At 50.9% G+C, this 13,824-nt stretch overlaps 1 protein-coding gene across 1 annotated transcript in view; it reads right to left on the bottom strand.

The window, feature by feature from the left end:
- Nucleotides 1–1,978: 1,978 nt before the first annotated feature.
- Nucleotides 1,979–13,824, bottom strand: part of LOC119111576 (growth hormone secretagogue receptor type 1) — a 45,026-nt gene continuing 33,180 nt past the window's right edge. Inside the window, exons 2-3 of the mRNA XM_037235386.1 lie at nt 10,762–10,942; nt 1,979–4,503 (exon numbers count right to left, since the gene is read on the bottom strand). Of these exons, the coding sequence (XP_037091281.1) occupies nt 3,684–4,503; nt 10,762–10,942 (1,001 nt within the window). The 3' untranslated portion in view covers nt 1,979–3,683. The remainder of the gene's footprint in view (nt 4,504–10,761; nt 10,943–13,824) is intronic.

The raw sequence follows: 13,824 nt of genomic DNA, 5'->3' as shown, positions 1-13,824 counted from the left end.
AACCGCCTGAAGCCGAAGCAGGCCTCGCCATCTGCGCAGATAAATACACATGTAGCCAAATGGAAGGCTATTGATCGGCGCTGTGTGTGCTCAGTAGATTCGTGTAAACAAGGAGCGATGTCGCGTCAGGTCAGCCCTAGAAGCGAGCTTCGCAGCAAACAGCGAGGCGTCGTCTGCGCCCGCACCTGTTGTGGGCGCCACCCTGCCCAGGCCGACCAGCGCTATCGCTCCTCGCAATGCCGCTCTCATTGCGTCGCCCGCCGACCGGCGCTACGGAGCAGCAGCGGCGGCGAAGTCGGAAGTCGCCGAGGCGCGGCACCGCGGGCCTGGACGGCCGGGCGCAGGGCGGTGTCGGTCCCGCGGGAAGGCGATGGAAGCGATACGAGTCTCGGTGGCACGCGCCGCGCCGGCTCGATCCTGCCGATACGCTGCTGCGATCGGAAGATACGCGAAGGCCAGGGTCGACGCGGGCCGGCCTGCGCGGCCCGCGATCCGGCCGACAATGGCCGTGGGGGCCTGAGACCCCTCCCACGCGACGGCCAGCTGGAACGTGCCGTGTCGGGTCCGGATCCGCACCTCCGCAGAACCGGGGTTTGGTGGGAGCTGGCTGTCAGGACCCTTTGTTTCCAGACTTTGGATGGTGGGAACCAGCTGTCCGCCCCGACCGGCACCACTGGAACCCAGGCCGTCCCGCACCGGAGTGCCACGACACACTTCCCATCCCCCCTCCCCGACCCGAAGCACTACAGCTCCTGGCTGTGAAGTCACGCGGTCGGTGTCATCCACGGCGAAGGTCCTTTTTGGAGAGCTTGGGATGACTTATAGCGATATGGGGCTTATCATGGGCAAGACACGCGCTGTGCTCCTGGTACTTCAGCATTGTGGGTCTAGATCTCTCATACATGAGCTCTGGCGATGTAATCATTGTTTATTTTATGACGTCGTTTACCAGTACCTCCTGGTTTGCTGAATGTCGTATATCATCAGCATACGGATTCCAAACTTGCATTGTCAATTCTTGGACTGTTGCGCTGCATAAAGTGTTGCTAAGAGTGTTTTCAACTCAGGTGCTGTCCATCGCCAGGGCTGAGCGTTCCTCACCCTGGGATGCGACAACGCTCTCGACATTCTGTTATGGATGGAGATAACGCCAGAGCCTCATCCTGCGGCGGCACATCTGCGCCAACCAGGTACAAACGACATGCTATCAATTTGCTCAAAAAGTGCTTCGAGCCATTCATGAACATGTTTGACGCCTTTACTGCGCAGTGTTATGTCGGCTGCGCGCTGCCCAAAACCACTTCATGGATGTGTGCCAAGTAGATGTGTACCAAGACAGAGGACATGCCACGTCCTTATGCTGTGATCCGCGTCGGGCAAGGATCACCCTACCAGGCGCTACTGAGTCTCGACTGGTGTTGTTTCGCGCAGCAAACCAGCTGTCCTCTTAAATCATCACTATCGCTGCATACCAGCAAACGAGATGTGACGGCGTTCGTATGAAGATGCCAGGCTGAAGGTGCATGTGGCCTCCATCAGCCAGCTACAGAACAGAGCCATGTTTTGCCGCGCCACCCAGGTCGCATGATTGACAGGGCCGTCGATGACATCGGTGACAGGTAACTGGTTTGGCCGTCGCCACTTTTTCCTGTCAGGGATTCACATGGAACAGCGTGCCCACGTGATACGAATCTACATTCCTTATGACTACCATGCGCAGGAACATTAACAAAGCTGCGAGCGAACGTACGACAAACAACAATAGGGCGAGCAACGAAGTGCCATTAACATTATCATGAGCAAGAAGTTATACAGATGTTGACCTACGACATAGTCACGATGAACGCCTCAAAGGACACCTTCATAAAGATGACACGCTTTGACTTCTCACATCAGAATGGGGCAAGGGGTGCGGGCGTGCTGTGGTTTGTTGTGTGTAGATATAATGGAATGTATATATATATATATATATATATATATATATATATATACACTTTTTCATCCATGTCAGATAACATCAGCTGTTCTCTCAACAATACACATCGCCTGCGAACCGGGCTAATATCTATGTACGGGTACGCGACACATGTTATGATGCCCACGCAGTGCACAACTAGGAACCATAGACACAAGATGGACGATGCTCGGCCAACTTCGCTAGTGATAAAACTACATACACGTGATGGTGACACAGTGACGTGTTCATGCCAACGAGGGACAACGAATGAAACGTTTGTAGAAGACCGAGATGATCGAGCACTCCGTAAACGAAATATCCCCTGGAGAGCATCCGACAACCTCAGCAAGGAGTTCCCGTAATGGATGTAAGCCTACAGAGCGAAACCCAAGGATGTCATTAAAATGCGCCGAACAACAGCGCAAAATCCGTACTCAAGCGTGCGTAAAAGATCGCATGAAAAGATTATTTGACATGAGTTGGAATGCCACCAGGTTATTAAGTTTTTCACGCCTGTGTGACACAATGAACTGCCATGGACAACGTTCTTGGAACCCTCAGCCCCATTGCATTTCGAGTAGCCAATTATTATCATTAGTGGCGGTGCTAATTAGAGGTGGTACTCAGGGGCATCACTTTTTAAAATCGGCCGAGGAGCTGAACCAATAAAGTTTACCTATCCTGCTCTCAAATTTTGATTTCTGCTTGGATTTCGGCCACTTTGATTTGCGTATCTCATGTCAAAGAAAGCTTTTGTTTAAGGGTTCGCTTTCAAAACTGTGCTGATGCCGAGGAATTACTTCCCATTTGAAGCCGGCAGGACAGTGATAACGGTTATATATGTCGATGATGATGTAGATAGTGATGCCTTTAATCTAAGTGTATTAGCAGTTCAGACACTTAATGAATTTAATTGGTTCAGTATTTTATTTCATTTTTTGCTCATATGCATAAGGGACTCAGAACAGCATTGAACAGGCTCTACTCAGCATTGGGAGATGAGGGCAAAAAATTATACAAAACGCTACCCCTGGTGGTACTTATTAATGGTAAGTACGGCGCTCGGGTACCGCTAATGCGGTTACGGGGCGTGCAAGCTACAAGGTGGAGGTCGTCGGGAGAGATCATCAAGACCTGCGAGTTCTACGACCCTGCAGCGGAGTGGCGGCGCTGGAGAGGCGCAGCTGCCGGAGAGACCCGCCGTCACAAGTGCTGCTGTCCACACGAAGTCCGACCTGCTACTGCGGCGACTGCACTGCATGCGGTACACATCACCTGAGACCAGAGGAGCACCAGCGTCCACCAGTGAGAGCCCACCAGAGCAGACCAGGCCTCACCACACCCGGCCCGACCAGGCGCGGGACCACGCGATGACGCCGCCACTGTGCGTCAGACTAGTTACGTCAACCTCCAACAGAGGCTAGTTCTGTGCGCCGAGAGGGTGCTGGAGGCTGCCGTCACCACCCTATTCTTCCGAGATGTGACGCGCTGCGGACGCGCTCTCACCGAGCAAGCTTGGCCGGCGCCAACGCAGCCGTCAGATTCATCCCCAAAGAGACAGAGAGTTCGCGAGACACACCGCGTGCCCGCCTTCTGCGGACTCTCGCAGCTCGCCCGCGGACTCTCGCAACCCGCCCGCGGACTCCCGCAGCCTGTCCATGGACTCCCGCAGCCCGCCAGCGCCGACCCCGCGCTCGAGAGCCGCCGTCGGCCACCGGCCTGCACCTCACACGCAGTCGGCCCGCCCGTTGGTGCCGCCCTCGCGGATGACGTTCGTGGTGCGGTCCAGGCTGTGCACCCGCTCCAGAGGCCACGAGCCGAGCGCGGTGGCCGCCTCGTGCGCGCGCGCGCCCCTGCCCAGCACCGAAGCGCAGCTGCTCTGGCGGCCGTAGCGACTCGCGGCAGGGCCGCCTGGTGAACCAGCCGCCTCGGCTCGCAGCACGCTGTTCAGCCGAGAGCTGGTGGTGGAGGAAGCCGTGTTGAACGTGCTTTGGCGGCTGAGGTGGCGGCCGGCCGGCGGCACGCCCAGCACCTTCAGGAACGCCTCGCGGAACTTGGATGACATCACATTGTACAGGATGGGGTTCATGGAGCAGTTGATGTAGGTCATGATGCGGCAGAAGAAGTTGATGTTGTGGTACAGCTCCCAGCCGAGGCCTAGAATCTGCTCGTCAGGAGAGATGATGATGAAAAGCCGGAACACACAGGACGGCAGCATGCATAAGAAGAAGCAGACAATGACGGCGATCAGCATAAAGACGACCTGCTTGCGTGCGCGGTAGTTGCTGGTTTCTGCGCCGTTGCGCGGGTCGTGACTGCGCGAGATGCGGAAGTTGGACTTCTCTGTGCGCGGCTCTCGTATCAGGTGCAGCGTGATGACCGAGTAGAGCACCAGCAGCACCAGCACCGGCAGGAAGAAGAACGTCACGTCCTTCGAGATGTAGTACAGCTTGTTCAGCGTAGTGTGCGCCATCGTGGTACAGACGGGCACTTTCGTGCTGTCTGTGTAGTCCACCATGTTGTACTGCACTATCCATAAGATCGGACTGCAACGGAAACGTAAACGTCAGACACGGAAAGACATTTCGACGGGACGCCACAGACACAGAACCCGGGACAGGGGACGGGCTACCCATTTATCGTACCAGTGCAATGCTGGCTGCAGTCTTTCGCACGGAGAAGCCGGACAGCTGTTCGATCCAGATGTTTATGACCTTATCATGCAGTCAGCTCAAGTCCGCCTCTGACCAATGACAGCCATCGCGGCTGGTGAAGGGAGATCGTACGTGACGCTTGTCAGGAGTAACATATCGCAGCTGATGACGGCCGGTGATATGTGCTGTGGTCACGAACAATATATCGCAGCCGATGACGGGAGGTGATATATGACAGAGGTCACGGGTAGCATTACCAGGGGTGGAAAAGTTTCCGATGTACCGGACGTGATTGGTGAAAAAAATGAGCATTTTTGCGACCTATTTGGTGACAGAATTGCAAAAATGTGAGAAGATTACAACAGACCGTCCCAGTCAGGCCAAACTAAATGTTTGGTATTGGTGTACACTCACAGCGTGAACTTGCGTGCAGCATATGTAAAAAAAATTGCAGTTTTGCTGTATGACCAAGTAAAGCGACAGATTACTTCTAAATAAATATGTTCCACGCACCGAATTTTCAGGGTCCCGTCCGGTCCAGACAGATTGCTTCTAAATACTTGTGCTCCACGCCCCGAATTTTCAGGATCCCGTCCAGTCTAGCCCGGTTAGTCCAAATCCAATCCGTCCATCCGCTTTTTTTTCGCACATTTCCAACCAATCCGATCCGGTCCTCCTCCAAAAAATATACCAAGTGAATCCGTGTCAATTCGTTCCCGCATTAAGGGCTTTTTGAGATTTTAACAACAAATTTGGTTCACCTGAGTATCTTGAATTTAATGAATTTGCTGCTTTCCACCGAATACAAAATTGTTTGATGCCTGTCAGGAAAGCAATTTTGCATAAATATGATAACAAACGATGCTCATCATGTTATAAATCATTTCACAATCATTTTGGCGAATAATTCACAGGCATCACCACAGGGTAGAAACCAAAAGCTTTTCTGGTTTTATTAGGGTAAAGGTATCAGCACATTAACTCACATTTTCAGAGTTCAGGTTATGTGCAACATACCTATACATGTCATTAGGCACTTCCAGCCGTACCCAAATCATAAGCGCAGGACAACACTCATCTAATACTCATTCAATAACTAGAACAGCAACAGACATCGATTTGTAATCTTTTGTGAGGACCATGTCCCACCTCCCCCCCCCCCCCCAACGTTGAGATGAGCCCCAATGCTGGCTTGCCCACACTCCCACCAAATACCATTGGCTGGCATATCACAAAAGTGAAGGAAAAAGTTGGCCATCACATAAAGACCATCTTTTTTATCCTCCCTGGAAATGGCGTCGACATGGAGGGCGCATTCAACATGGGACATTAACCCGACTCCGCAAACTCTTTTTTCCTCAAATGAGAGGGAGCTTTTGACATGAGACTGTAAGCCATAATGTATTTGATGATTGTGGTTTGTTTTGCCCCTCAAACGTGACCCCAGACGTTTTTTCTTACTACATACCAAACATGGCATTAACGCCACTGATTCCCCGGTCTCGTGGAGACTTTCACGCCCAAGGACCTTTGATGCTCTACTTATGGTGAGTTGCGACTCTTGCATTGGTTCATTTGAAGATGAGTTCCGATTTGTTTTGCGATGAATTCTGATGAAAAACGATTCGGTTGACATGTTTGGTTTGAGGTAAGGAGGCGTAGCGTCGTTAGGTCGGATTATAGGCCCAGTTCGGCTACAATGGAAAACGGAAATTTTGCTGGGACTTATTTTTCTTTAGTCATTTTTTCTGTGCTGGGCATGATTTATCGCTACCACTCCGACAACACCATCCCATCATTTTAAGCTATGTTCAACGGATCCATTTCGCCTCGGCCCGTTATGTAACTAGCACGAAAGGACCTTTACCGTGCCATGCGGCCGCACGACTGCCGTCCGCTCTGCAACTAGGCTGACACTTTCAAGCCTACGGTCAAATGGTCCTCTGTCAGGCAATATGCGAACATTTAATCTGAAAGGCAAACCTGGGCGAACCTACCTCCTTATGTTTCCCAACATCAGTAAGCGGTCAGTTTAACATCAGCGTTCTACCGAAGCTGGGTTTCCGCCACGACCACTGATTTGTCTTCGCGGCAATATGCGTACTTTTTGCGAGCATTTTACGCATTGCAGCAAATGGGTTCATAGAAAGGCGACGTCCTTAAGCCGTTCATTCACTAACTTTTCGTTCAGAGATTTCACCTGTGACCTAGAAAGCAGTCATGCCTAGTTAACCCTCGCCCTAGTTCGCTATTTTCGCGGACTGATGAGGTTACGATGCGACCCCCTGGCGTCTCCACACTTAAAAAGATAAAGCGTAGCACATATAAACATAAAGGGTAGTGTGCTGTGCTGAATACGATCTCGCGATTTGTATTGGCTTTTACGTTTTTAAGTGAACAATATATTCCATTATACCCGGTCAAATATCAAATTTTCCCGACAATGCACTTTCCAGCTTTACAATATTATGTATACAACTTCATGCTTCGTGGTTATTTAAAACCTCAACAGCTGCGACGAGCGGCGGGACTCAGGTCTGCCGCAGTGGCGTGCTGAAGGGGTGGAGGCCGTTCTTGAGATAAACAGGGGGAGGGGGGGGGGGGGAGACAAATCTGCCCTCTAATTAATGGCATGCTACTGTGGAACCCGGTCAACGTTGAGTCAACACCCAGACAATTATCATGGCAAAGTGTGGGTTTATGCTACAAGTGTTTTACGCCTTGCCCTTTTTCTTACGAATTCGTGATGTGTGATCATTAGCCCAGACTCGTAGCTAGAACACGCGATGTGGTGTGCGTGAATATGTCCTTAACTGGAAAGCGGATAAATGATTTGGGCGGTTATGCCATGGGCGCTACCCAAATGCCACTTTTGAAAGTCGCGATCTTGTTCCGCGAGCGTCGTTTAAATCAGAACTGTTGCGAAACCCTGAACAAGTTCGTCACATGACGACATAGTCTCAGCGCCCAAAGTCCGTGATATTCAAACAACCCTACAAACCACGGCCCGTCACGCGTACATGGGTCCGCCATCCATGTAACCCAGGCTTTTTCATAGGCTACCCAGCGCTGGATTTCTGGTTGTTGGTTCTAGATCGGGGAGTACATGTTTTCAACGCGCGGATTTTACAAGTTCAGAAATTCCCAGTCAGGACAGTGATTACTGGTGAGTGTATCCTGTGATGACACATCGCTCTTACTTTTTCATTTAAACGAGTCTGTAAAAGTCGCAAGCCAAATACAGATAACCTTCAGTATGTGTTCTTAGTACGTGTTCAGGTGGGGGGGGGGGGGGGGGGGGGACTAAATTTGACCCCCCGAAGGTTTCTACATGATGATTTTTCAACCACGTGACGTAACCGCACCAAACTTTGCACAGTTGTAGGCAAATGAATAGCAGATCTTTTGATTTCTGATAAATTAGATTTACCGTGTAAGGTCGATGTTCTATGACAGGTGAAAGTTAGACCATGACTGTCAACGAAGGCAATTTCAATGGAAATGCTTAATCTTATGTGACAACGGAGTGTTAGATCAAGCTATAATCTCTGAGATAGTTTCTTAGGCAATAAAGCCGTTGAATTAAGGATGCCAACAAACAAACTCCATTGACCTAGGATCACGTTTGATGGTAGGACCGTGGTCACAACACTCGGAGAGATTTTTTCTGGGTCCCCTCTTGACTGAAGAGCTTGTTTTATGAGATAGTTTTTGGTGATTGGTTCCAATTTATTGATAACGGGACCACAGCTCACATCTCCCATGTACCTCTTTAAGGTTGAAGTAGGCCGCTGACTCAAAGTGCCTTATCAACCATTTGTTTTTGGGAACGTATGGTCCAGCCTACCACTAATACTTATGCAATTTTTTAAAAATCAAAACAATCTCGCAGGTATTTGGTCATTACGGTATTCTAAAGGTCAAATATGGTCGCTTACCTAAAATGAACACCAGTGAACATTTGCTTAAAATAAGTATCTCGGTTCAAGGCCGTTGCGTGAGAACAGGAAGCACTTCGGCCATCAATGTTGAGTTTGATCTTGCTTGACCTTATTTGCCTCAAATGGCATGGCCCATGGATCTCCAATTGACCCCCACCAGCAAAATATTCATCCGACCATGCGGGTACGTGTAAGTAAAAAATGTCTGTATTTTTAGCTATATAATGCAACAGTGGTGCCAAGTGTGATATCACGCGGGCTGACCGCTGGCGGAATGGGGCAGTTGTACAGAGCATCACACCATACGGGACGTCAGCCGGAGGTATGTGACAGCTGTGTCGTGTGTGACATTCCACGAAATGATCGCCGGCAATATCTGACAATGATGTCGGTCCGGAATGGTGTCACACTGGATGACAACCGGCGGAACGTGACGGCCGCGTGGCATCTGGCGACCGGCTGGTGTCCCCTGCCCCGTCGTAAACAGCGATATTATGGCCGGCTCCGGCCGTCGGCTTCAACAGATATTGGCCCCCGCGCTCTCCGCCTCGAATCCGATTCTGTTTCATCCGTCGCAGCATTGACCAAATGTTTGAACTTGGGAAGGGTCGTGGTTCAGGGCTGCGGAGCAGCTCGCATTTGCTCGATAAGGGTGTCTACCGTCCAAACTAACACTTTCATTTCCTCATCACAGCGGCAGAAATATTCATGAAATGAATTTTAATTAAGCTTTGTACTGCAATGACAGCGACGCTAATGGAAAGCGCTTGAGTACAATTATGCTGGTCCAAGACGCGGTAAGAACTTTTTTCCAGTTGTGACTGGCATAAGGAAGCATTCGTCTTCGACCCAGCGCCCTTTGCTTCTGTCTCCGATTAAATCTCGGCAGTGCGCGATGATACCTGAATCCAACCGACGCAAAACTGATGGCAACGTCGCAAGAACAACAAACGAACTACACCACCTTATGCGCTCCGTACTGCGGTTAGAATATTCCATGCCGACACTCGCGGATATTGGGACGATATGTCAGCGTCTTATCATAGTAAATACATCGCTGGTCGATAAACCAATTGTAATAAATCACGCCGGCGTAAAGTATGGCTAATGGTTGTTATTGATGTTGTGGAATGTTGTCAGGTGTTCAATACTATAACACCGTTATGAGTTTTTGTGATTTATTGGGCTACGCCGGGGTCTAAGTGAACAAACGGTTTAAGGTGTTAGACTTGGTATCAAAAGATCTGGGATTCAAATCCCCTACATCAACTTTTACGGACGGCCATCACAGGATAAGCAAAGCAAATGAGTAGTTTCTCATTACAGCTTTGCAGATTATCTTCACATTATGTAGAACACACTAAGGATTTTCAAAATATTTAGAACCTTTCTATTTCAGAGCATAAGGATACCGTTAAATTTTCACATCTTGCCGAGTTGTCAAATATTGACGTTCTGACAGCCTCTGATTTATATTAGCATCCACGGGGTCGCCTTAAGATTTCGCAATAATGCCCAGCTCCAAAGTCCTTACATAACCACAGGCTAGATTGCGAACTATTTCTGCTGCATCAAGCGTTTTGTTATTACCACCGTTAAGAGTTATAGGGACACTGCCTGCCGTGAGTGGCATGTTCGTCCGACGACTTGGGGAACAGAATGCTCGGTCAGAGCTGTTTGTGACCATCTGATATCCGTCATTTTGCTCGCGCGCTGCGAATGACGACGTCTCTCTCTCTCTCTCTCTCTCTCTCTCTCTCTCTCTCTCTCTCTCTCTCTCTCTCTCTCTCTCTCTCTCTCTCTCTCTCTCTCTCTCTCTCTCTCTCTCTCTCTCTCTCTCTCTCTCTTCTCTCTCTCTCTCTCTCTCTCTCTCTCTCTCTCTCTCTTCTCTCTCTCTCTCTCTCTCTCTCTCTCTCTCTCTCTCTCCCTCTCTCTCTCTCTCTCTCTCTCTCTCTCTCTCTAGCTTTCTCTCTTTTTCTCTCTCGCTCTCGCTCTCTTTCTCTCGCTCTCGCTCTCTTTCTCTCGCTCTCTCTCGGTCTCTCTCGCTCTCTCTCTTGCTCTCTCTCTCTCTCTCTCTCGCTTTTCCTCCTTCCCTCTCGCTCTCGCTCTCGCTCTGGCTCTCGCTCTCGCTCTCGCTCTCGCTCTTGCTCTCGCCCTCGCCCTCGCTCTCGCTCTCTCGCTCTCCTCTCCATCCGCCGGCAGCACTGACCTGGACGTGACGAGTGCCGCCAGCCAGACGATCACGATGACCACCAGGGCGCGCATCTTGGTCCATGTGTAGCCAGCTCTCAACGGCTTGCAGATGGCATAGTAGCGCTCCATTGAGATGGCCATGATGGTCAGCACGGAAACATTCACCACGAGTTGCTCCAGGAACGGCACCATCAGGCCTGCAACAAGGCCAGCACGGATTCAGTGACGGCAGGGTGTAGGGGACAACATCCTTGGGTAGGTGATGTGTCCAGGGTCAGCCTCAGTAACAAACCACCAAGGGCCCGGCACCCCCGGTTTGGTCCCAAAAGTCCGCCAGCATAGGCAAATGTAAGAGTGGGGACGGGAGAGGGCGAGGTCAGATTGTTTGCGGACCGCAGTTGGACTCAGTCAAACAAGTTAACTCCAGATTGGTGTCCAGAGTGACCCCAGACCCTCGCATGCAACCACCTCGAGCTTGGATACCTGTCCGAAGCGAATGGTCACTGTTGCTTATTTAAGGTCGGTAACCTTGTGTGACCTTTCAAAGGTCCTGGTGACCGAAATCATGCAAAGCGTCTTTGATTTTTGCATTTGAGGAAGCGATTGCGCAAGGATTGCGCCAAGCAGTATGCCCCCCCTCCCCCACAAAAATATGTTGACGTGGGTTATTCTAGGTCAGTGACCTACCCTGACTTTTAAGAGGTCAATGTTAAGTGTATAATGCGTTTCCCGCTCTCAATAAAGTCAAAATTAGCACCAGACACTACCCAATACAGTAGGCTCTACAGGGATAAAAACCGGTTGGTTTTGACCTTGGTCTTACCTTAATGTCTAAACCTAGATGAACGAAATTTGTGAATCCAATTATTGCATTGTCTAGGAAATTATGACAGAGATGTATGACTTCGTCTAACACTTCACTGTTGCATCACATTAAACGATTCTCTGGAGACTATCTTCACCGAATCCATGGTCTGACTTTGACCTGCCGTAGGTCAGTGACTACAAGATACATCTGAAGTTTTGCTACAAAACGATCTGCTATTCAATTGTCTATGTATTGACGAACTCTAGCGCTGCTACGTCTTGCCGTTCGGAAATGATTCCGAAAACAACTTCGCGGGTGTAAAATTGCCCCCCTCCCAAGCCTGTGTTAAGCCCCTTCTACAAATTGCGACCTATGGCATCGCAGGTAAATGCGTCACCAGGTTTCTAAGGCCTTTGAGTACAGTCCCTTACGTGTGACGTAGCCACTTGTGATGCCATAGGTGGAAACCTCAGGTAGGTATTTTGCCAATGAAAGACTGTACCCAGGTGATGCTGAAAGTTTCGACCTGCCGCCTCGGAGAACAGCCATACCGTCTCCAAACCGCGCAGCCTACATCACCTGTCGAACAGCCCAAACCATCTATCACGCAGATCACATCACATACCCCTACATTTCACTTCACCTGCCCCGCAGCCCACATCACCTGCTTCGCAGCCCGCATCACCTGCCCCGCAACCCGCATCACCTGCCCCGCAGCCCCCGCCCGAGCAGCGGGGACCGATGCGACCGACTTCTGGCGCGCGTATGGGTTTGCGCCCCGAGGCCCCGATTACGTGGCTCGTCAGCGGCTGTCAATTAGCAGCTGGCCAAAAAGGCCAGGATGTAACGAGGCAACCGCGCCACGGTGTTGCGTGAAAACAATAAACGGTTTCCGCGTCAATCGTCCGCTACGTTAAAATCCCTGTACTGGGATGGTGGGTACCAGGTGTTTTAACAGGCTATGCCTAAGAAAGACATTGATTTTAAAGAAATATCTGCGAGATATTTGATTAACTCCAAGAACCCCAAGCAACAGCTGGATAGTTCCAGGCTTCTCCGGGTCCATCAGTCTGCACCACAAACAGAGCTCCGAATGTCCCGGCCCACAGGCTACAAGACCGGCCTGGATGCTCTGAATGCGACTGTCGGATGAAATATGAATGCCGGCTTTCATGTTACACGGCTTGGGCATCAAGGCCGATAATTTACTGCGTAAGATGTCCTTTGATTCGCGAGCTGGATGAAAGAAGGATGATGCAATGAAGATGATCTTTGATGCAACCACCTACACGCAGGCAAGGGAAGGACGCGAGCACATTTCACACATCGTGCAGACCAAGGGCTTGAACCAACCAAATCAGGAGGATTTCACGCTAGTACCATGACGAGGCATCACAAACAATAAAACAAAGCGCCGTTGACGTTTTCACTAATAAGCAGATTATACCATCATTAATTTTTATCTGGCAAGGCGCAACAAAATGCGTCGAGTAAGACGCGCTGAGCACTTCACCATCAGCGGGCACTGAAGTGGGCAGCGGCGCCAGACGGGTTCTTCAGCTCATTTTCTCCAAACGTAATCCAAACGCGGCGATGTGGCATGCTTCCAAGGAGTTCCGTCATTATCATATGAGCGAGAAGTCATAACCGGCGGGTAACTGCAACTGTCATGACATCACGTTTGGTGCCGGAGAGCTAAAACGCCTGTTAGCAAGTGGCAACTCCCTGCAAAGGTTTAAACGATTGCATGCAGCGTTGCAACGTTCGTAGGTCACGATTCGCCGGGCGGCCCAAGTCTCCCAGGATGCCCGTCAGGGAGGCGGCCGGGCCAGACGTGCCGAGAAGCCAGCCACGCGCGCGATCTGCTGCTGATAAATTCGCCGTGAGACAAAGCTCGTTAATTAATGTCCAATCTCCGGCGGAATGAGTCGGCAGCGGGCGGCTGATTTTCGGCCGCGGCGCTCTCTCGGTTCCGTAATCGGCGGCGCAGGCCCAGCGACGACTGGAGGCCGACGGCACGCGCCGACGGCTCCGCCCTTATGACGCAGCATGCCACGCTCGTGCGACACCACGGGTCGACCTGCCAGGTCCAGCCAGGCTAAAAAAGGGCCCGCCGACGCTGAGAGGACTTATTAGAGCAGGCCAACGCTGTGCTTCGAACAAAGCAAACGGCGTCGACGCGCTCGAGCCCGTCCGGGCACCATTGGAACTGGTGTTAATGTGTTGGCACGTGGTATTCGGAAGGAGTGGCGGTAACCCTGGGACGCGGTG

The sequence above is a fragment of the Pollicipes pollicipes genome, unplaced genomic scaffold (assembly GCF_011947565.3).
Source record: "Pollicipes pollicipes isolate AB1234 unplaced genomic scaffold, Ppol_2.1 Scaffold_7261;HRSCAF=8764_pilon_pilon_pilon, whole genome shotgun sequence".
Classification (NCBI taxonomy): Eukaryota; Metazoa; Arthropoda; class Thecostraca; order Pollicipedomorpha; family Pollicipedidae; genus Pollicipes; species Pollicipes pollicipes.
The sequence above is the reverse complement of the archived record's forward strand: the minus strand, read 5'-3'. Positions and strand labels throughout refer to the sequence as shown.